This window comes from Labrus mixtus, chromosome 23 (genome assembly GCF_963584025.1).
Source record: "Labrus mixtus chromosome 23, fLabMix1.1, whole genome shotgun sequence".
Classification (NCBI taxonomy): domain Eukaryota; kingdom Metazoa; phylum Chordata; class Actinopteri; order Labriformes; family Labridae; genus Labrus; species Labrus mixtus.
Genome location: NC_083634.1, coordinates 17,469,029 through 17,490,104, shown reverse-complemented (window position 1 = coordinate 17,490,104; position 21,076 = coordinate 17,469,029). Strand labels below are relative to the sequence as shown.

The 21,076-nt window shown below is 42.4% G+C and overlaps 1 protein-coding gene across 6 annotated transcripts in view; it reads right to left on the bottom strand.

Annotated features, from left to right (window-relative positions):
- Nucleotides 1-347: 347 nt before the first annotated feature.
- Nucleotides 348-21,076, bottom strand: part of si:ch211-200p22.4 (phosphatidylinositol-binding clathrin assembly protein) — an 89,608-nt gene continuing 68,879 nt past the window's right edge. For 4 of the 6 annotated variants that reach the window (XM_061031715.1, XM_061031720.1, XM_061031716.1 and 1 more), the window contains 7 exons: nt 16,535-16,672; nt 16,032-16,062; nt 15,385-15,517; nt 13,199-13,222; nt 8,016-8,072; nt 7,315-7,491; nt 348-6,690 (listed from right to left, as the gene is read on the bottom strand). In XM_061031715.1, coding sequence (XP_060887698.1) covers nt 6,676-6,690; nt 7,315-7,491; nt 8,016-8,072; nt 13,199-13,222; nt 15,385-15,517; nt 16,032-16,062; nt 16,535-16,672 — 575 coding nt within the window. In that variant the 3' untranslated portion in view covers nt 348-6,675. The remainder of the gene's footprint in view (nt 6,691-7,314; nt 7,492-8,015; nt 8,073-13,198; nt 13,223-15,384; nt 15,518-16,031; nt 16,063-16,534; nt 16,673-21,076) is intronic. The other 2 variants (XM_061031719.1, XM_061031717.1) reach the window with 2 other exon arrangements.

Below are 21,076 nucleotides of genomic sequence, written 5' to 3'. Positions count from 1 at the left end.
GGCTAGACAAAGTGAAGCAATAAAACACGCTAGGTGTCACGTTTGAGGAAAATTAGCGGCTAATTCTTCTGAAACTCTGGAAGTAGATGTATTACATTTTTACCTCTCTCTTTTTATTTTTGGATTGTTTATTATTTTGAGTAATGAGTGTAAGCTTCAGCTTTTTTTGAGCGATTTAGACGAGATAAAAACAAACCTCAGCTATAAATACGAAGACCGTTAGCTAGCTGTAGCTAAAGACGAAGCTAAAATCAAGCTAGCAGAGCATTTTCCAAACTGCGCCCCCCCCCCCCATGAATCTGGAGTTCTGAGTGAGTGAGAAAAAAAATCAAACACAGACACCGACCTAGGAATGGAAAATGACTTTTTATTTCTTCCAAAAAAACAAGAGAGAAAAACAGATCCCTAGAATAAACAAATATACTGCTGTAAAATAAAAGCCTGTGATTTGTTTGTCATCTGTAACATTTGTTTTGCCTTTCCATGCTCGATACAATCCATATAATTCTGCTTTAAATAAATAGAAAATAAAAATGTACAAAGAGAAACGGGGGTGAGGGGGGGGGAGGGGGGGAGGAGACAGAGAAGAGAGAGAGAGAGAGAGACAGATTAAAAGATGTTCTCTGCTCAAAAAACATTTGGCATCATTGAGAATTCATGGCTGGTCCTGATGTACAGGGAGGTCTGCAGCCCCTCGAAATCTGCATCGTCTGTCTGATTAGCCCGTCCCCGCTAGAGAAGTAATCATACCTTTATACTGCTGTAAGAACGCTAACATCTTTCATGTTCAGAAAAATAAAGAGTAAATGCAAAATAACGCAGCTGCGGGTTATGCGAGTATGTCTTTAAGCTCTGTGAGGTGTGTGATGTGTGTGTGTTTCTCTATATATACAGAATAGTGAGGCAGCAATCCGAGGGTTCTTACCAAAAAACACTGATGTAGAAAAAACAGAACGTGCACAAGAGAACCTTTGATTCAACACACCGACTCACTGACAAAAATAAACAAAAAAAACGAGGAGATTAATCCGTTTAAACAGCCTCTCATTTAGACTCATTTTTCATTCTTTGAGTTTCACCTGCAAGCGCACGAAGCCACCAGCAGATGGCGCCAGAACAGTGAAGGACAAAATCTGTGCTGCGAGTAGCAAATGTGACATCTTTGGGAGAGGTTTTCTTTTTTTCTTATTTTTTTTTTTACACAAAAAGTTTTGGCGCTCTGTTTTGCTACGGTGGCTCATTTTTCGACAGGCACAAACATCTGCCAAAGATTCAGTCCAGAGACGGATGAACCGGCTGTCGAGAGATCGGTCACAAAGAGTTTGAACCATCGCCGACCTTCGCCTCGTGACAGATGTTCAAAAACAGGGACAACAAGAGGAGAGAATTTATCTTCATCATCACCATCACTGTCATGCGTTTTTTTGCGAGAGAACAGGACAACAAACATTGACAACGTTACAACCATGCACTCACTGACCCCAGAAAGAGAGAGAGAGACGAGTCTGCTCTCTGAATGTTTGATACACTTGGCCTTAGAAGAGAACATTTTAATATGACATCAAGGTTCATCCGTGTACTCGTCTCCACCTAGATTCATGCTACAACAATGCAGAGAGAAGTGGTAGCAGCTTTTTAAAGGTTTGCCTGGTTTGTTCCCAAAAGAAGAAAAAAAAGGAAGAAAAAAAAAACCTGTGGTTGTCCAGGGAAATTCCCAGACATAAATATGAGAAAGAGTCGGAATTTGAGGGAAAGGGAGTCGCCAAAAAAAGAGGGCCTGCATGCTCAGTCCTAAAAAAAAATAAATCCCTCCCAGGAGAAATACCGTGACAAAATGACCTACATGATGAAGCTGTGATAATTACCGGCAGTTACATCAATGCTAAAGAGATGAGGACACAAGCCAGTAACGTTTATGGGACTCCACAGAAACCACAGCAGCCTCTCTCTATCTGAAGATATCCGACCAAATCACTTTGAGACACACGGACAAAGACGACCTCGTTGCAACAGGCAGGATTACCATGCAGAGAAAAAACTAAATGAAAAGAAAAAAAACTGATCAAGAAGAAAAAGCTTTGTTGTCCGATAAGAAGCAGGAAATGTCTTCAGGTGAGAAGAACATCCTGGCACTGACTTCACCGTCCTTCACACCAAAGCCGACACGTTTTGTATTCTAAAGAGGTCATTAAAAAACATCAGGAACGATCACATCTGCAGGTTAAAGACCTGATATGATTCATTGTTTTTTTAAGATCCAGGGTGACCATGATCTGATTCTGGATCAGTGCCCACAATGATGGCGTCTCTTTTTCTAAAGTGCCAATTCATCACACAAGATTGGAGACAGTGAGACAGCTGTCCCCGAAAATAAAAGAGCCATAATTAGAAGTCATTTTTGGAGCCAAATCGCCAGATGTCCATTAAGAAAAATAGCTGAAGGAGTTTGAATCCAAAAGCAGAAAAGGTGTTTGGGTTTCCGGCCCTGGAAGGGGAAGGTTCTGAGGGTTGGAAAGCTCCCCTGACATCTTGTGAGAGTTTATGTTGTCAGCAGGTCGGAACAGTTTACTGTTCAATGACACGAGACGTTTTGGCTGAACTCAAGAAAATACTCCAACCAATACATGACCTTACTATCAGGGTAACGAACCAAAGTTTTGGTGATTCGTTTTCTTGGTAATGGCAATTTTTGCAAATAGGATAGGAATCTTAAACATCCCTGGACGACAGCTGGGTGTCCGTCAAAGTGACTGGTGGGGCCGGACTAAAACTCGTCTCCAAACCAGTGTCCCCCAAAACGCTGAACCTGACTCATTCAAGAAATAACCAAACGTTTCCATCCGCTGGCCAACAAAGTCTCTTATGTGTAACCAAACAAACCGTGAAATCCAACTATCTGATTGGCTCTTGGTTTAACAACTTGGAATCCAACAGTAAAAGGGGACTTAAGGCCGAGGAGAGATGGACTCTAAGGGGACTGAGAAGTCCAACTGAGTGACATGAATTTAGAACACAGACCAACGTCAAACCATTTGATTCCTTAGAAGCAGCATCCAGAGCCGAAGTTTAGATCAACAACCATTAGTGGATCCCATTGCTACTTTCCACATTTGGTCTAACTGGATGCATTATACAAACTACCGTTGGACAACAGCTGGTTGAAAGTCAAGTCAGTGTTGCCGGTTGAGCAGACAAACCTTCGGGATGCTGCTGAAATCTACAAGCGCTAGCATTCGGCCAATCTTGGAAACACTGGCTGTCATCTGACTACAATGAACTCTCTGGGAACGATAACCAACGTATCCAGATTTCTGTTGTAGCCAGTGATTGCTTGGAAAGGCAAAAAGGATTTCTGGGCGAATGCTTCTTGTTTTGTGGGATGGTCAATGTTTACAGTCTGACTAGCAACTTCTTCAAACGGATGGTTATCCTTAAGATTCTGTATTCATATACAGAAGTCTTCATAAATATTAGCATTTAGCTAATGTTTCGTTCTAAAACCGTGGTGGGATCCATTGTTCTGTTGGCAGCAAATCCCCATTATGTCACAAAAATCTGAATATCCAAGCTTTCTGATTCACTGTCTAGGCTCAACAGTCCAATCAGAGACCGTTTATAGGCTGCTGACATCATAACAAGTTGTGAGGATGGCTGATGTTGTCGAGGAGGAGGGGGGGGGGGGGGGGTGTCGAGGAACTTATCTACCAGACACTGGAGCGATGCTAATAGTGAGAAGAAAGAGCGCACTCGAAGCGAGCGAAGAGCGGACCACAAAGCCTGAGCCCGGGAGCCTCGGAAAGGTTTCGTCTACAGCTAAAAGACAGAGACACCAAGAGAGATAATAGAGCTTTAGTTAAGAGACGTTTGCAGTGGTGAAGACAAGGTGGGAAACCTACTGCAGGAGGATACTACGAGGAAAGGCTAGGCTAACACAAGACTGCAACAAGAAGCATCTAACAGCAATATCTATCCAACAGCAACAGTGATGGGTGGGTGCAGACAATCTAGACAGAAACTGGTTAGTATCACTATTTGTTTTTTACATATCTACACATATCAAACAGTGACGAAGCAGGCTAAAAAGCTTTTTAGAGATAGACCAACTAGACAGAGTTGAGAGGCGAGATTCTAGAGATTTCAATCGGACTATCGTGATGATCGGGATAGAGACACTGGACGGGGGAGGGGTCAGGGAAGGGACTACAAAAAGTTTCAAGTTGTTAGAATGGCAGGAAAATAACTTTGAGTTACCTGCCACAGTGGCTGGTAGATTAGACAAACTTCTTGTTGTAAAAACTGAAATCATTCCCTACAGATCTCTTTCTCAACTTTTTCCTCGCCAGGTTAACTGGCGACAGCTCCGTTACGGCAGGATAGTCACTTCAGTGCAAAATTTTTGCATGTGCATTTTGCAACAAAATTTGATTTTTTTTTTTACAAAAAACAAACAAGCACATTTTCACGTCAAACTTCCTGGCTCAAATTCTGGCTCGAAATTTGACGCAATTTGACCCTCAGAAAATAGCCCTCAATGGAAAACAAACACATAAATGTGTTAGCACACACGTGAACACACAATAAAAATGCATATGGACACATGTCCCCAACAGTCAAACTCGTGGCGACGGATGCTTTGGCTGAGGAACGGCCTTTGACCTCATAAAAAAGTCAAATATGATCCTTAAATTAACCTGGAACCAAGGGAGCGAGGGGGATGCCAAAGGTTCAGAGTCATTTGGCTCTCTCTGCAGACAGAGGTGCACTTAAAGCCACTCTCTTTGATTCAGTGCAATTTAAAGTGAATTCAACTTGATTCAGTAACTTTTTAATCACTCACTCAGTGCTGCTGTCATCAATCACTGGCACATAATATGGACCTCTCTAAAGGGTGGACCTGATGAAAAAGCGCTTTATTTAGAAACCAAAGACGTCTGAATCCGATTGGTGAGCTGATGAGGACATGAAGAACAGATACACACAAGGTCAACCAGGGACTAACAGGCAGTTAGCGGGCTAATTACACTTCAAGCACGCTGCTGACTCTTTAGCACGACTAAATTCCTCAATTTACGCTCTTCTTTGAGAAACTGCAGCCAAAATTGTCATGACAAACGTGCATAAAGTTAAGGGAAGTAAGCTACATTTAAAGTAATGGTTGATATACTCATCGGGGCAAAATTTATATCTGGGCAAATTATCTTTTCAGTAGTCCAACTTTGGTTAACTCCATCTGACTGCTCTTAACTTGGGTCACACGGAGAGCTAAGAATGGACAAAGCTAGCTTACTAGCTAAGAAGCCCCTGGCTCAACAAATGAGGAATAGTTTGTAGAACACGAAAGTACGTCCTTTCTGCGTGAACATATTGTCCTGTTAGCTACCAAGATAAAAATACATCTTATTTAGCATGCTAGTTAGAACACTAGCTAGCTAAAATACTTTCAGTCCCTCCTTTTAATAACTCTGTTTTAACTTAAATGTACAATCTTGAGAACAGAGTGCCATATATGACACAGTGAAAAGAAAACAGAGAGAAGTTCAGACTGACTAGCCCAAGCATGTCCTTGGCAGGCTAGCTTAACAGCTACAGTAGTTTAGCTAGCGTCAGCGGTCGTCACTGCATTAGCGTTCTTCTAAAAACTACACGTTTCTTAAAAACACATGGTTGACTTTCACCGTACCACTTTGTGTTGTGACCAGGTCTTCAGAAAAATATCCCAAATGTTGCTTTGAATCCAATTTAGACGACTTTGTAAGCTCGCTAGCATTGTTAGCGTTTAACCCTGTTTTTCCCTGTGTGTACTTGTAGCTTCGGGAGAAGAAAAAAAAACGCAGTATGAGTAACAAAGACTTTAACTCTTGACAACAAACGCTCAACTACTATCAACAAATGGTTTAACAAATCGCTGTACAAGCCCCGCAAACATTCAGGAGAGGCGGCAGAAGAAAACAGATCGAAAAATACAAAGATATCCCAAAAGAGGGGAAAACCGCGGGAAACACACTTGAGACGTTTTGGATAATGTCTCGTTGATTGGACAATTGTGGACGCAGGTGGCAAACGAAGGGGGAGGTCGGTTGTCTGAAACAACTGCTGTTCATTTCTTTACAGTACACACTCACGCACATTAAACACTTGTCCCCCTATATGACCTCCCGATGTGCCGTTGCAGGCGGACGGTGAGCCGAAGGGGACAAAATAGCACCAGTTTGAAATAAAGCTAATTCTGCAGCAGAACTCTAACAAGCTAAACCAGAGGTATGATCCCCTCTTCCTCCGTCATCCTCCCTCTTTATCTTTCTCTCTCGTCTGTATTCAGTCGTCTGAATCATCACTCCATCGATAGGATTTAAAAACTTATCAAACAGAAAGTAGCAACACACGCTCACATGCACACACACACACACACACAGGCAAGAAGTTGTTTCAGACAACGACCAGTAAAGATGACCTCTTCCCCGCCCTCCGCCCCCCCTGCTCCGCTCTTCGGTCTTCTTCTCCTCTTTCCGTTGTTTTTGGTGTTGGTTGGTTATCTTGACTGTCTCTTAGTCATTTTAGTTTGATTAAATCCTCCCTCCGTCCGTCCGTCTGATCGTTTCCTCTTGTGTGTTTTCTTCTTCTGTGTGTTTGTTTGTTTGTCGCTTTTGGCACTCTGCTTCCCCCCCCCTGACTGGATTACATAAACTGCATCTGAATCAACAGGAGAAGAAAAAAAAAGAGAAAGAGTTTATAGTCATCATTTTATCAATGCATTTAAAATGACTTTGGAGTGATCGGAGGAATTTACAGACACTCAAACAACAAGCTAAACAAGTTCCAACATTTCCATGCTCCACTTTCTTTTCTCTTGAATAACTGAATATTTAAACCTCCTCAGGCTTTTGAAAAACATTCAAATGAATAAGAAATCAATACTTTGGTGGTCTTGTTGGTTCTTAGAGGGTTATGGAGGGTTTTGTAGGTGATGATGAGGAGTTTGAAGTGGATGGGGATCCATTGGGGATCATGGAGGACGGGGGTGATGTGGTCACTGGTGCGGGAGTGATGTGGTCACGAGCAGTGGAGTTTTGGATGATGAACCGTAGATGAGACTGTTGCAGTAGTCTAGCTGTCATGTTGTACTATTTCTTTTAAAATACATTTGAAGGAAGTAATCATAACTGTAACATTTTATACGACTCAACAATCTGACCGTTTTCTCCTGAGCACAACTCAAAGAACATGCTACTGACACACCTTGGTTACCAATCACAAAGACACAATCACTTGCACAGTAATAGATCAAAATATGAAAGACGTTGAACTCTTCATTACCTTTTCAGTAGCAAAGGTATCGTTTTGTGTGTATGAAGTCACAAATACAGGATAGCTGACCTGGGCTCCCGGCATGGGTGCGAAGGGGTTGGTGGGTCTGAGAACAGGCTGGTTATACATCATTGGCTGAGGAGCCATCATCGGTACCCCGCCCATCTGACCCATCTGGGGAGGGACCTGGACACAGACACAAGTAAGGGATTGAGAGGAGTCAGACTCCGGTGACTGGGATTCATCAACATGTTTTTAATTAAAATAATAATCTACAAATTCATCACAAGAGGAAACTAATAGGTGCAGCGTTTTTTGTGTTTCTGCGTTATGACTAGAGCCCGACCGATAAATGGGGCAGCCGATAATATGAGCCGATATTAGCATATCCAGTGGCGATCAGTATCGGCTAATTTTACCGCAGATATCACTAGATTTATTTATATTTATACTTTCCAGTTGAGTGACCATCTTGTCTTCGTTATAAATCTTTACCACAAGTGTTTGATGACTGCATTTGTGGGATCAAGGCAATTAATGTGTACATCTACAGATTATTTATATTTATCTCTACAGATCGAAGAAAGATATCGGCCAATATGTGTGTCGGATTTGTTCTCTCCCTAATATCGACATTGGACCCAAGAATCCCATATCGGTCTGGCCCTAGTTTTGACTGTACGGACAGTCAGCTTGTTATTTTCACTCACCATTCCATACACAGGCACTTGCGGTGTGGTCATGGGAAAAGCCATGGGGGCTGGAGCCTAGAGGAGAAACAAAATCCATTATCAACTAAAACCAGAACCTGAATCCAGCATTTGATGTAAAGCCTGTAAATGTGAAAAAGTGTAACAGACTTCAGTAAATACCAGAAAATCAGACTGTGTTCTTCTCTTTCCTCTGACTAACATCTCATCTGTTTCCATTAGTCATGTCTGACTCAGAACATGATAAATAAAGCACACACAGTGTGATGCACGTGTGAGGAGAATACACTTAATGCTGATAAAGTGTGTGCACATTAGGAGCGCGGCAGCCCAGCATGCAGCAGAGGTACTTAGTGGAGTCCCGCTGGGAGCGATCATTACGGCGGCTTTAAAAGAGGAGGCTCAGTAGGACGGTGTTCAGACCTGCCCTCCTCACTCCACAAATCAAATCCACTCCGCCTGAACGGGCCTCCGATTCAACGTGACGGGCAATTTGTTGCCGTCGTTTACAACCCACGCACATCCTCCTCGAAGGAAAGCAGCAGATTTTTGCTGGAGACGTCGGTAAATTTATGAGAGTGAAGTGTCAGCGCTGCATTACAGTGTGGTGTCAGTGAACGTCTCACGGGGAAATCAGTTCACAAGATTAGAAGAGGAGACATCAAGACGGGAAATTCTTCCACTACAGTGAGCATCTGTAACATGCAAAAGATTTTATTGAGACAGATGCTAAGATGAGTCACATTCAGCGGACACTACTGCTTCTAATTACTGACTTTATGTGTTTCAGCCAAATCCACAGCTATGATGATGTCGACATAATGTTAAGAGAAAAACTGTTCAGATCTCAGAGACTTTAAACATGGTGCTGCCAAAGAACGCCACCTGTACCATTGTCAGATCATGACGTTTGAACCCTGTTATGTATAACCCTAAGCACTTGTATTTTAAAGTGTAAGAAACAAAACAAAAGCTGACACACACAGCTGTACTAAATACGTTTTGAAGTACACAGCACCTAAATCAAGGACGTAGACTGATGGACGTCACCCATTGGTTTCTGAAGCGGCATTTTGAGGCCCATCAATGGTGGTGTCCATATTGGAAAAGCTTTCTAATCATAAATTTGGATCAATTTGGAAACAGGCAAAGAGCTACAACACGCCCACCTGTCGGTCAAATCTCATGGTTCTATTCATGCTAATTTATGAATACCTCTTATCCTTAATAAGATAAAAACAAGTGAGTTATAAAAATGTCAACCTCCATATTTTTTTCCCCCCCAAAATATAAATGAACTATCGAGACAAAATTCATATTTTCTACGGGCTGTAAATGTGTTTATTTTTGCTGTAAAAATGTACATTGTAATAAGGGTCTTAAAGGGGATTCCTTGGCTTTTGGACACAGCCTCAAGTGGACACTTGAGGAATTGCATTTATGCGCACTTCCTCACTGGCTTCATAGCGAAGGTTTTCCACTTATTTTCATAACTCGCTGTAGTATTGAAACTTCTTGAAGTATCGTCACCTCACTAACTAAGCATCAGGATCTCATGAAAAAGGTTTCCATGGCCGATCATCTTCTCTTAACGAAGAGCCATCATGTCATCGATGTGTTCAATAAGTCATTCAAATCAGCTTTCAGAAACACACTGCTGCCTTCACTGACCCGATCAAACATCGTCAATGAAACAATCAAAGGCCTTTTTACGCCTCAGTCATTGTGGATGTTTTAAAGGTACTACGCCTCAGCCTGAGTTTCTCCGGCTGTGTTACAGTCACAGTAATGGTGCACCTAAATGAAAAAGGTTCAATATTTCCATTAAAGGTGGTAATTAACTGTGAGAAATCATATATTACCTCAGCAGTCTTAGGCACAATGATTCAGTACACTAATCAGGCAGTGCAAAGAGGACGTCTAACCTTTTTAGGGACTTAGCATTATCCTTTAATTGCTACTTATTTAATAATGCATTAATCAACGCTTTGAACAAATAACATGTTACGCTGCTAATTTAATAAGGAGTCTAAAGGTTCAGTGTTTTCAGATGGGTTAAAATCTGTGTTTGTGCAGAGAGGCAACGTTCATTTTCACCTTTAATACAAAATGCTGTTCTTACAGACAGATTGTAAACCAATAAGTCCAATGGTTCAAACCAATAAGTCCAATGGTTCAAACCAATAAGTCCAATGGTTCAAACCATTAAGCCCAATGGTTCAAACCATTAAGTCCAATGGTTCAAACCATTAAGCCCAATGGTTCAAACCATTAAGCCCAATGGTTCAAACCAATGAGTCCAATGGTTCAAACCATTGAGTCCAATGGTTCAAACCAATGAGTCCAATGGTTCAAACCATTAAGCCCAATGGTTCAAACCAATGAGTCCAATGGTTCAAACCAATAAGTCCAATGGTTCAAACCATTAAGCCCAATGGTTCAAACCATTGAGTCCAATGGTTCAAACCAATAAGTCCAATGGTTCAAACCATTAAGCCCAATGGTTCAAACCATTAAGTCCAATGGTTCAAACCATTAAGCCCAATGGTTCAAACCATTAAGCCCAATGGTTCAAACCAATGAGTCCAATGGTTCAAACCAATGAGTCCAATGGTTCAAACCATTAAGCCCAATGGTTCAAACCAATAAGTCCAATGGTTCAAACCATTAAGCCCAATGGTTCAAACCATTAAGTCCAATGGTTCAAACCAATAAGTCCAATGGTTCAAACCATTAAGCCCAATGGTTCAAACCAATGAGTCCAATGGTTCAAACCATTAAGCCACATCATGAAAGCACGATGAGTTTGAATGAATGCGATAAAGCGTTTCTAAAACTACAACTCTTTAAATACTGGTTCAATACTTAGTATTTCTTCTGGTATACTGGTAATTCCTCCCAGTGTAATCTTTAAAAAATGAGCATCTTAGACTGGTGAAAGTTCAACAAAGAAACTTCAAAATAAAACAGCTCATCATGAAGGAAACTTGGAAACAAAAGAGGACATGAAGTGGTTCTGATAAGGGATTCTAAAGGCTTCTGAAGGTTTCCGGGTGAGTCAGGAGAACTGATCGATGCGATTGATCTGGCATCGTCTTTTCATGCCTGCCTCCAGGGATCAGGCGGTGAGAAGGGATCATAATCATGGATCAACCTGATCTGTATTTTGCTGCCAAAGACGGAAGAGGAGAATCCAATCCCAATGACTCGACTGAGTGCAAGAGTTTTTGAAATCCTTCTTAAAGATTTATCCATTTTATTCTAATGTGCTCTTGAGTTAACAGACATCTGCACGCTGAGTTTGTTATTTGGTCTGGTTGTGCAAAATGACGGGGGGGCAGCGCAGTATTTGATTTCCATAGAATGACAATCTGTGAGCAGGTGACACAGTTTCCGCACTACTTCTTCTTTGTTGATGTTTTTGTCCGTCTGTCTCTCAGCCCAGCTGTTTACTCTCCATACATCATGTTTAACATCCATCAGTCTGTCTCTTATCTCTGTGTTTATGCTCCATACTTCTTCTCTGTCTGTCTCTCGGGTACCTCCTCCCCTCCTCGTCAGTGCATCAACGTCCTCTCCTTCTTCCCCTACATCTGTAATCCCGACTTTAAGCGATATCTGCCTGAACTTTTGCTCTTCCCATCGTGGTCTCCCTCTCAAGTCGACTCTCCTCTTTTTTTTCTTTTTTTTTTCGCTCTGAGTTCTGATCTTCTTTGCGACCTGCATGTTGCGGTAAAGGTTAAATAAGTGAAACATCTTGGCAGGATTTCTGGCTGGCATTTTGAAGCATCGCTCGTGTGCGGAGTGTTTGCAGCCTTGCCCTTCTGGCGAGAGTCTCAGATGTTGTACTTATCATTCCTGATGCACGACAGCTCTGTTACCGGGGACGTCTCATACATCACTGCTGCATGCTGCTGGAAAGCGATGTGTGTGTGTGTGTGTGTGTGTGTGACATCTTCTATCGAGGTTATGTTATCTGCTTGTTGTGCACAGTCTGAGTTCATATATTTCTTCTTAGGGACTAAAAGAAGCAGCTTCATGAATATCCTCCTCTCTGTAAGTGCATGTTTGTCTTTGTGTTTTCTTGTTTTTGAAGGCAGAGTTCTCTTCACTGCTGACCAACACTCAAACAATATTTAACCTTTGACTCGTGCTAAAGCATTTTAATTTGTTTTTCTGGCTGAACAATGACTTTATATTTCTGTTATTGTGTCTGTGGATTAATCCTCACAAAGAGATGTCTGCGTCAGGGAGACGAGGGTCAACAAAGAAAGCAGCCAATCACACGTCCCCAATTAGATGTCGCTTTAAAGTCTTTCAGATAAGACTCTTTAGAGGAATCAAAAGTTGTATTTTGTGCGACAGGATTGAAAAATGTGTTGTTTTTTTCATTCTTATCGTAAACAAATCTTATTTTAAAAAAGGCGTTTAACTAAAAATCTTAAAGATAAATCTTTAGGGTCTTTTCTTTGTACCGTTTGATTTCCTGAGCAGTCTGTTCATGTACATCCTGGTATTTTTATCTACAGACTGAATGTGTCAAACTTTTCTAAACTTTGAGACTTTTGGATGCCACACATACCTCCTCTGTTTTTGACTCCATGAACTTCTAGTCTTAACTCTACATAAAAGGCATAAAAAGTATTGAGAGAATCAGGAGTTTCTTTAAACAGCAGGTCGTTCTAACTTCGTCTTTTGGGTTCTTTTTTGAGTATTTAAAGCAGCAGGACTGTGTACAGTGTACAGCTGGCTGAAAAAGTAACTACAGTGTATGTGTGTCAGTCTGTGTGTGTGTGTGTGTGTGTGTGTGTGTACACTGTTTTGTAATGAGAAACTTGTCACCCGTGGCCAAAAGCAGGGGTCACTCTTTTGAGGCACTTTTAATCGTTTTTGGACAAATATGGAGGTCAACAGCTCTGAGGAATCCACAGAGAAGACTTTGTTCAACTCGCTTTCAAAAATCCAATAGAGGAAAACGTCACTACCCAGAGAGAGAACCCTTTTTAAAACACCTCAACGCAGACCGACAGAAAACTCAAAAGAACTAAGAGGTGACGGGATCTTTTCAGAAAGAAAAAAACCCAAAGAAAGAAAGAAAGAAAGAAAGCGAGAGAGGAAGAGGTGACAGAGGAAAGGAAGCAGAGAAGCATGTTAGGTTTACTAAACAGGGATAAAGTACTTACATAACTAGTATAGAACATTCCATTCTGCATCAGGACGCAACGAGGAGAAGAGACGAGAGACAAGAGAAGAAGAAGAAGAAGGACAGAGAGCGAGAGAGAGGAGAGGGAAGAAGGTGACAGAGAGTGGGAGGAAGAGGGAATTCAAGAAAATGGAGATGATGAAAGATGGGAGCAAAAAAAGGTAAGAGGAGGAGAAGGTAAGAGAGAGGAGGCAGAGGAAAGTAAGGATGAGAGAGAGGAGAACAAAAACGACGAGGAAGAACGAGAACAGCGATTTTAAAACATGTTGAGACAATGAGGGGAAGGAATGAGAGAAAGAGAGGTAGGTCATAAAAAGTGACAGGAAAGTTAGAAATCCAGTGGAAGCAAAGACGGGACACCCAAGAGAAACAAGTGAAGGAAACAGCAGAAAGGGATGAAGGGTCAAAACACGGCCATGTCAGAGACAGTGAGGAGAAAAACAGGACGCGTGGATGACAACGCAAAAGAGAACAAACAGATGAAGAGAAAAAAAAAGAGGGAGAAGGGAAGGAAGATGAGTGGATGACAGTGCAAAAACATGTAAGAGGAGGAGGGGGGGACAGGAAAGGAAAGGAGAGAGAAGCAACAGGAGAGAGAGACATTTGGGAGGGAAAAGAGAGGAAGAGAGAGGAAGCGGAGGGTTAGTGACAGTTTGTCCTCGTCAGCCAGAAAACGCTGTCCAGAGATCAGGAGGACGATCAGGAGCTGCCAAGATCAGCACACACACACACACACACACACACACACACACAAACACACACACACACAAACTGCATGCACAGGCAGCAAAATCCTGCACCGAGTCAAAACGCTCACATTCCCGTTTTTTTCTCCTGATACAAAAGACAACAACTGAAGGAAACATCCGCATGCACACAGACGACATTCAGAGTGTGGCGACGATTTAGATTCTGCGTTCGATTAGCAAGATGTCTGCAAGTTATTTCAGATAAATGTTAATACGTCAGAAAATGTTTTTTTGTTTTTATCTTTAAAGCAATCCTGAAAAAAACAAAAAAATCAAGTGTGTTTCGTCCAATTTCAGATAAAGAGTTCAGATGAGAGGATTGAAAACCACCCTCACGTAGCTTTGGTAGCATTTTTTAAGCTAGCTTGATGCTAAGCTATTGGTTCTCAAACATTTTCCGTCACGCCCAAATCCCGTCCCAATTTTACAAATAATTACCAACACAGTGAAAACTACCAAAACAGAAATAGTTGAGTTACCACGCCCCACCTCTACAGTGACTCCACCCCCTTATGCTAAGCTAACTCCTGGCTACTGTCAGGAAACAGTCCTCCACGTGAGTACAGTACCATTTGAAGTAAGATTATTTTAAAAAAGGACATTATATTTAAATTGCTAAGCTAAATTAAGCTTCGCTAACCAAACCCAAGAAATGGTCCTGTGTTTGTTCTACTTGAATATAGAACTTTTGCACAAATTAAAAATGGAATAGATGAGACTTTACATACGTACTTCAGCTCTGGAGGTGCTGGTCAGCAGATTTTAATCCTGCACTGAACCAAACTAAATTAACGTGCAAAGCTAAGCTAACCATTAGCTGAAAGTGACTTAATCTTTAATGGACAGATATGAGCGCGTTATAGATCTCTCTCCATGGAAAAATGTGCTTATTTTTAGTTTACAGTTTGCCTAATAATGGCTCTCAATTGTAATGTAACGTAGCGCTCAGAAGAGCCGTACTCGCAGCAGTTTCTAAGACGTCTGAAGGACTCACAGACATCTTGACCGAGGGTTCATTCAGCTCCATTACAACCTGTTACTCTTTTTTTTTAATATAATTTACGTCATTATTTGTTCAATTTCATGACAGCAGCATTGTTTTAACTCACATTACTAAGATGAAAGAGAAGTCAACATTTTATCCGGATGATCTAAAGAGGTTTACTTAAAAGTGAAAGGTCGTTAGAATGAACTTCACAGGTAAACTGTGGTGAAGAACTGAAGGACCAAGACGATTATCTTATCTGTTTGAGCTTCTTGATCCATCGAAAGTAGAATAAGTTTAGATAAGCAGTCAAAAGAGTTTAACAATAATGACCTAAACTATAAAATTAGATCCAAGTTGTAATGAGCAGGAAGTATCCTTCAGGACTTTAAGCCCCCCCCCCTCCCTCGCTGTGTGTTTTTAAGTCCTTACCACGTGTTGTACAGGCATAGGCTGCGGGGCCATGGGCGCCGGGCCCCACTGTGTGGTCGACATGGTCTTAGTCTGCCAGTTATGGCCCCCCGTCAGCTTCTTCTCCCCGGACTGGCTCCACTGCATCTCTGGCCTGGAGGGAGGGAGGGAGGGGGGGGGGGGGGGGCAGAGCAACAAAACAAGCTGTCAGACTTCAATCTGCATGTTCAATCTCCAAACACAAAGTCCGTTTCTCACACAACACCGAAAACATGCTTCAGAAGAAAAGCAAAAACATCGAAGGCTTTTTTTTTTTTTTTAAACTTGTGGATTCCTCTTTCCACCGCTCTCTAGTTTTTATATTCTCTGTGAGGTGCTTCATGAATTTTAAAGAGCAGCTAAAGTCAAAGTACTGCAGGAAAACGTCTCTCTCGCCTCCGACACTCTACACCAGCCGTTTCTCACAAACCTGGGCAGCAACAAAAAAAAAACATTTAATACTTCATAATTAATTGGATTTTGACTCTAAGCAGTTAAAAGTTATGTGCTGGCAGACTGTAGGTGGGGACGCCTGGCAGGCGGGCGGGCGTGTTTGTTTTGCCGTTGGATAAATCCTCCGGCCCAGACTGCAAACACAACAAGGTGTCATCTCAACTCAAGACACTTACTTCTTGGCCGGGGTCCCACCGAACTGCAGATCTGAGGAGGGACGGAAAGAGAGAAAATGAGTCATCACAGTTCAGAAAGGATGAATTAAAAACAGGGAAGCAGGTGTTTTAGCCTTAGGTGGAGTTCTCCCTCCCCTTTGTTGTCTTACATAATCGTTTGTGCAGATTTTTTAACTGAGTTTTTATCAAAATGTTGAAAGCTTCTGAAATAAAAGCAGACGCCAAACAAGCTGGTGATATATTAATGTTGGGAAAAAAGCATAAGGTGCCTTGTGAAAGCTTAAACCATGAGATAAAAAAGTATTTTAGTGTTGTAAAAATAGCAGAAATAGCATGCTGTTAATCAGTTAAAGTAATAAAAGGAAATATCTGAATGTTCTTATGATAGCCAGGCGTTTCACGAGTTAAAAACCATAGATTTTGTTTGGCCAGTAAAATACTGTTTTACAGATACTTTAAGTTCTGTGAGTTTGTGTTTTGTGTGTGTTCATCTTGACACTCACTGCCCACGAGGTTGGCCAGAGAGGAGTCGAGGTCGTTGGCTAGCAGCTTTCCTCCGGGATGGATGGCCATTTGAGGAGGAGGAGGTGCAGAGTGCGTGGGAATCGTGGGCTTCAACAGGTCGCCGAGAGCATCGAAACCTGAACGAGAAGCAAAACTTATAAACATGAGCTGAAAAAGAAAACTACACGGCTCTGGATAAGGAAAGCGCCTACGGACAGAAGTAAACACTGAGTGGTTAGCACACGGACAAGACGAGGAGGTTAGCACAAAGATGTGTTATGGAGATTTGGAGTTAAGAAAAAGCAGGACAATTTAAATCTATTGGAGAAATACAGAATTGACAGTAAGTGAAACCCCTCCCCCGAACAGCAATAATCCAACAATAGCTTAGCAACCGTATCTAGATATTGAAGGTTGAATGAGGTGTGAGCTCACTTCAGCATTAGAGCAAAAAATGCATTCAACAGTGTCTGTGTTCGTTTAACGTCAGAGGCCAATGCTAACCAGCTAGCTAGCTAGTAAAGTAACGTAGCTCTACAGAGAAGGGAAACGATCATTTAATAATAAGTCAGTAACATTTAATGGGGTTTTATGTCTCATTATAAAAGTATGTTTTAGTAGTTTAAAAATAATTACAGCACCAAAGACAACGTCACAATGTAAGAACACATTTTGAATAGTTGAATAATTCCTGTGTGAAGATATGTCGCTTGGTAGTCGTGGTAACAGTGATTAGCGGGCCTCAGAGAGCGACAAATCAAACAGCAAACTTTTGAAAAATAGTGAAAGAAAGCTAAAGTTAAACACCTGAACTCAAATTATCCATGAAAATATATTCAACGTGGATGTGAATGATAATGAACTTAACTTTCAGCTTCATGCTACGCTACATGACGACTTTAATCAAGCGGCTCTGGACTGTTTTTGATCCTTTGCAGAGTTTTAAATTTTTAATGCGAATTCCGCTAATTGAGTTATTACTGCTCTATTTTGAGCATTTCACCTGCATGGACAGAGAGTAAAGCAGACACACTCTCTGCAGACTGCCGTGCAGCAGCCTCATTCTATCAGCAGCAGACTGTAATCCCTGACTCAGACGCTCGCAGCTCTTGTTCTCGAGGTGATTGATTCATCTGTTTGGTAGCGCTCATGTATTAAACTCTTCAAAACACGGCACTGTCGGGAGTTTAAACATGTGTGTGTTCATCACCAGGTGGAAAAGAAGGTCATCTCCTGTTTGTTTTATGTGAGAGTGCTCGTGTTAACGGTTTTTACAGTGTCAGCGCTCGGTCCGCTAATGGCTCAGTTTGACTCTGCAGGAGGTGTGACTGTGTCGTCATGTTTGTATTTGTGTGTATTTGGGCCGAGGTGGTTAGCAACAGAGACTTAATGAAGGTGTTCAGGTTTCTGTACTTAAGTCTTACTCTGCACAAAGTCTCATTTCTAATCTTTGCTTTTTTTAATTAGGACTCGTTTCTTTAGCTTTGATGAATGAGCTGAAGTTTCAGGAACTTTTTTATTTTAGATTCATGTGCGCTGCACTCCTACGCCCTTAATATAATCAGACTGAAAGAGACAATCGCACAGAGAAAAGAACATTTCTGAGCATTTCCACTGTTACACTTTTACAGATCGATCGATTAAATTATAGAGAATAAATTACTTTGAAAAGATTTCTAAAGCTAAACATTTTCTCTTTTACTTCAGGAAGGACATTTGATTAGTACGGCGTCCCTGAAGCCCCCAAAAGAGACTTTTTTACACTTTTTGGGACTTCAGGGACGCTGTACTAATCACACGTCTTCACCACACACGTTATTATAATATAATATAATAACGTGTGACTTTTAGATTCAGATAGAAAGATCTGATTTATAGAACGATTTTGATCATGAGAGGCTAACATATCAAAACATGGAGTCAAGAGGCAGAGAGGAAATGTAGAAACAAATCCTGAAAGAAGAAGAAGAAGAAGCAGAAAATGTGAATGTAAGACAACTACTGTAGACGTACAGCGGTGATGTTTAAACACAGAGGAGGAGGAGGAGGAGGAGGAGGAGGAGGAGGAAAGAGAGAAAAAGAAAGAGAAGCAGCTGATGGTGGGAAAAAAAAGAGGGAGGAATAATATTTAGTTAGGAAGCTGTGTGTAGGTCTGACAGCGGTGCTGACACAAGAGATTCAGAAAACACTTTTCCTGCTAGCCAAGCAGATGAGGGGGGGGGGAGGGGGGGGAGCCAGAGGAGCAGAGGCAAAGAAAGAGAAAGTTCAAGAGAGAGAATAAGCGAACAAGAAAACTGTGTCCACTCTCTTTTGAATTCTCTCGACTTTTTTAAAATGTCTCCCCCCCCCATTGTCCAAAGTTTTCTTCAACGTTGTCGCTGTGATAAAACAAGTCGGGCGATGTGGGTGATTTCTTTTTTTGTTTCTTAACCCGGCGTGTCAGTAAATCCCAGTGAATTAAATCGAATCAAGAGAGCGAGAGACGAAAGCAGGAGATAAAAAGAGGAAGTGGGGGGAGGAGGAGAGGGGGCAGAAAAACAAGCTCCATCAGTAGATTACACACACAGCAGAAGAAGAAGGAGGAGGAGGGAGTTGGAGGAGTGCTATTGAACAGGGAGGATAATGCTATCAGTGTTAGCTTAGGTGTTCCAGCGGAGGACTCGACAGTCAATAGAGTTTAAGATCAGAGGAGAGGAAGAGAGTCAATCAATGTCGGGGGGTTCAATTAAAAAAAAAAAAAAACGACTGAACGGGAGAAACGTGTTAGTATCTACTCAATGAGAGACGCGTTTTTAAAGGCGGGATCATCAGACACAGAAGAGGAAACACTACAGGAATTCATCTATTGGTTAAAATAACGGCTTCTTGTGACTCTAACGCTGAGTTAAAAAAAAAAAAACAGCATTAGCTCCAGTAACAACCTGACAGATGTCAAATATATTAGTCCTGTCCAGAGTGTGATTCAACAACAGCACTGCTACACACACACACACACACACACACACACACACACACACACACACACAGCGCTGCACTCCCCTGCTGGCTCCGCTGATCCTGTCTCGCCCCTGTAACGCCCTCTGTTACTACCTCCGATGGCGTCAAAGAGGAAAGTTTGACCCCCCCTTATTAAGCCTCCCTGACATTCAGAGTGAAGAGATCTAACATTAAACTTTCTAATTAAATAAAGGATGTAGAGGAGGGAGCTGCGAGCCAGAACAGACAGTTTCATCCGATGGAGTGGATACCAGGTCTTAAGAACTGACACTGAATCTGATGAACGTCCCAACAGAAGACTGAGTCATTGAGCATGAAGACACAACTCGAGGCATGTACAGGAATGTAAAGAGCGAGTGGAATTAATCCATTAGTCAACGATCTCAGATGTCGATCTTATAGAGATAAAAAAAAACAGCGCAGAGGAAAAGCCTTTCTTTAAGAGGCTGTAAACATATCTGGGCTTTGTGCCCGGGTGGACGAGAGTTTATTAGTGGGAAACTTAAGTTAGTTACTGAAATCTGAAATTCCACATAAATCTGGAAGATGTAGAGAAGGTACCCACGACAGGTTAGCTCATGAGTAAGGACATTTCAAATAAAATCATAATCTGTGTGGAGAAAAAGGCAGACGTAATTAGAAAGAAGTCAAATATCCATGATGGGAAATTAAAACTCCACAAAAACATTTCAGCATGAATATGAATCGTGCTCGGCCTTCAAAGAAACAAATCATGATTTAAAAAAGAGCTCTAAACTCTGTTCAGCTGAGGAGGAGAGGAGGAGGAGAGGAGAGGAGGAGGAGAGGAGGAGGAGGAGAGGAGAGGAGAGGAGGAGGAGAGGAGGAGGAGAGGAGAGGAGGAGGAGGAGAGGAGAGGAGGAGGAGAGGAGAGGAGGAGGAAGAGGAGAGGAGGAGGAGAGGAGAGGAGGAGGAGAGGAGGAGGAAGAGGAGAGGAGGAGGAGGAGGAAGAGGAGAGGAGAGGAGGAAGAGGAGAGGAGGAGGAGAGGAGAGGAGAGGAGGAAGAGGAGAGGAGGAGAGGAGGAGGAGGAAGAGGAGAGGAGGAGGAGGAGAGGAGAGGAGGAGGAGGAAGAGGAGAGGAGGAGGAGAGGAGGAAGAGGAGAGGAGGAAGAGGAGAGGAGAGGAGGAGGAGGAAGAGGAGAGGAGGAGGAGAGGAGAGGAGAGGAGAGGAGAGGAGGAGGAAGAGGAGAGGAGGAGGAGGAAGAGGAGAGGAGGAGGAGAGGAGGAGAGGAGGAGGAGGAAGAGGAGAGGAGGAGGAGAGGAGGAAGAGGAGAGGAGGAGAGGAGAGGAGAGGAGGAGGAGGAAGAGGAGAGGAGGAGGAGAGGAGGAGGAGAGGAGAGGAGAGGAGGAGAGGAGGAGGAAGAGGAGAGGAGGAGGAGGAGAGGAGGAGGAGAGGAGAGGAGAGGAGGAGGAGGAGGAGAGGAGAGGAGAGGAGGAGGAGAGGAGGAGGAGGAGGGGAGGAAGAGAAGAGGAGAGAGAGGAGGAGGAGGAGAGGAGGAAGAGGAGAGGAGGATCAGAAGGAGGAG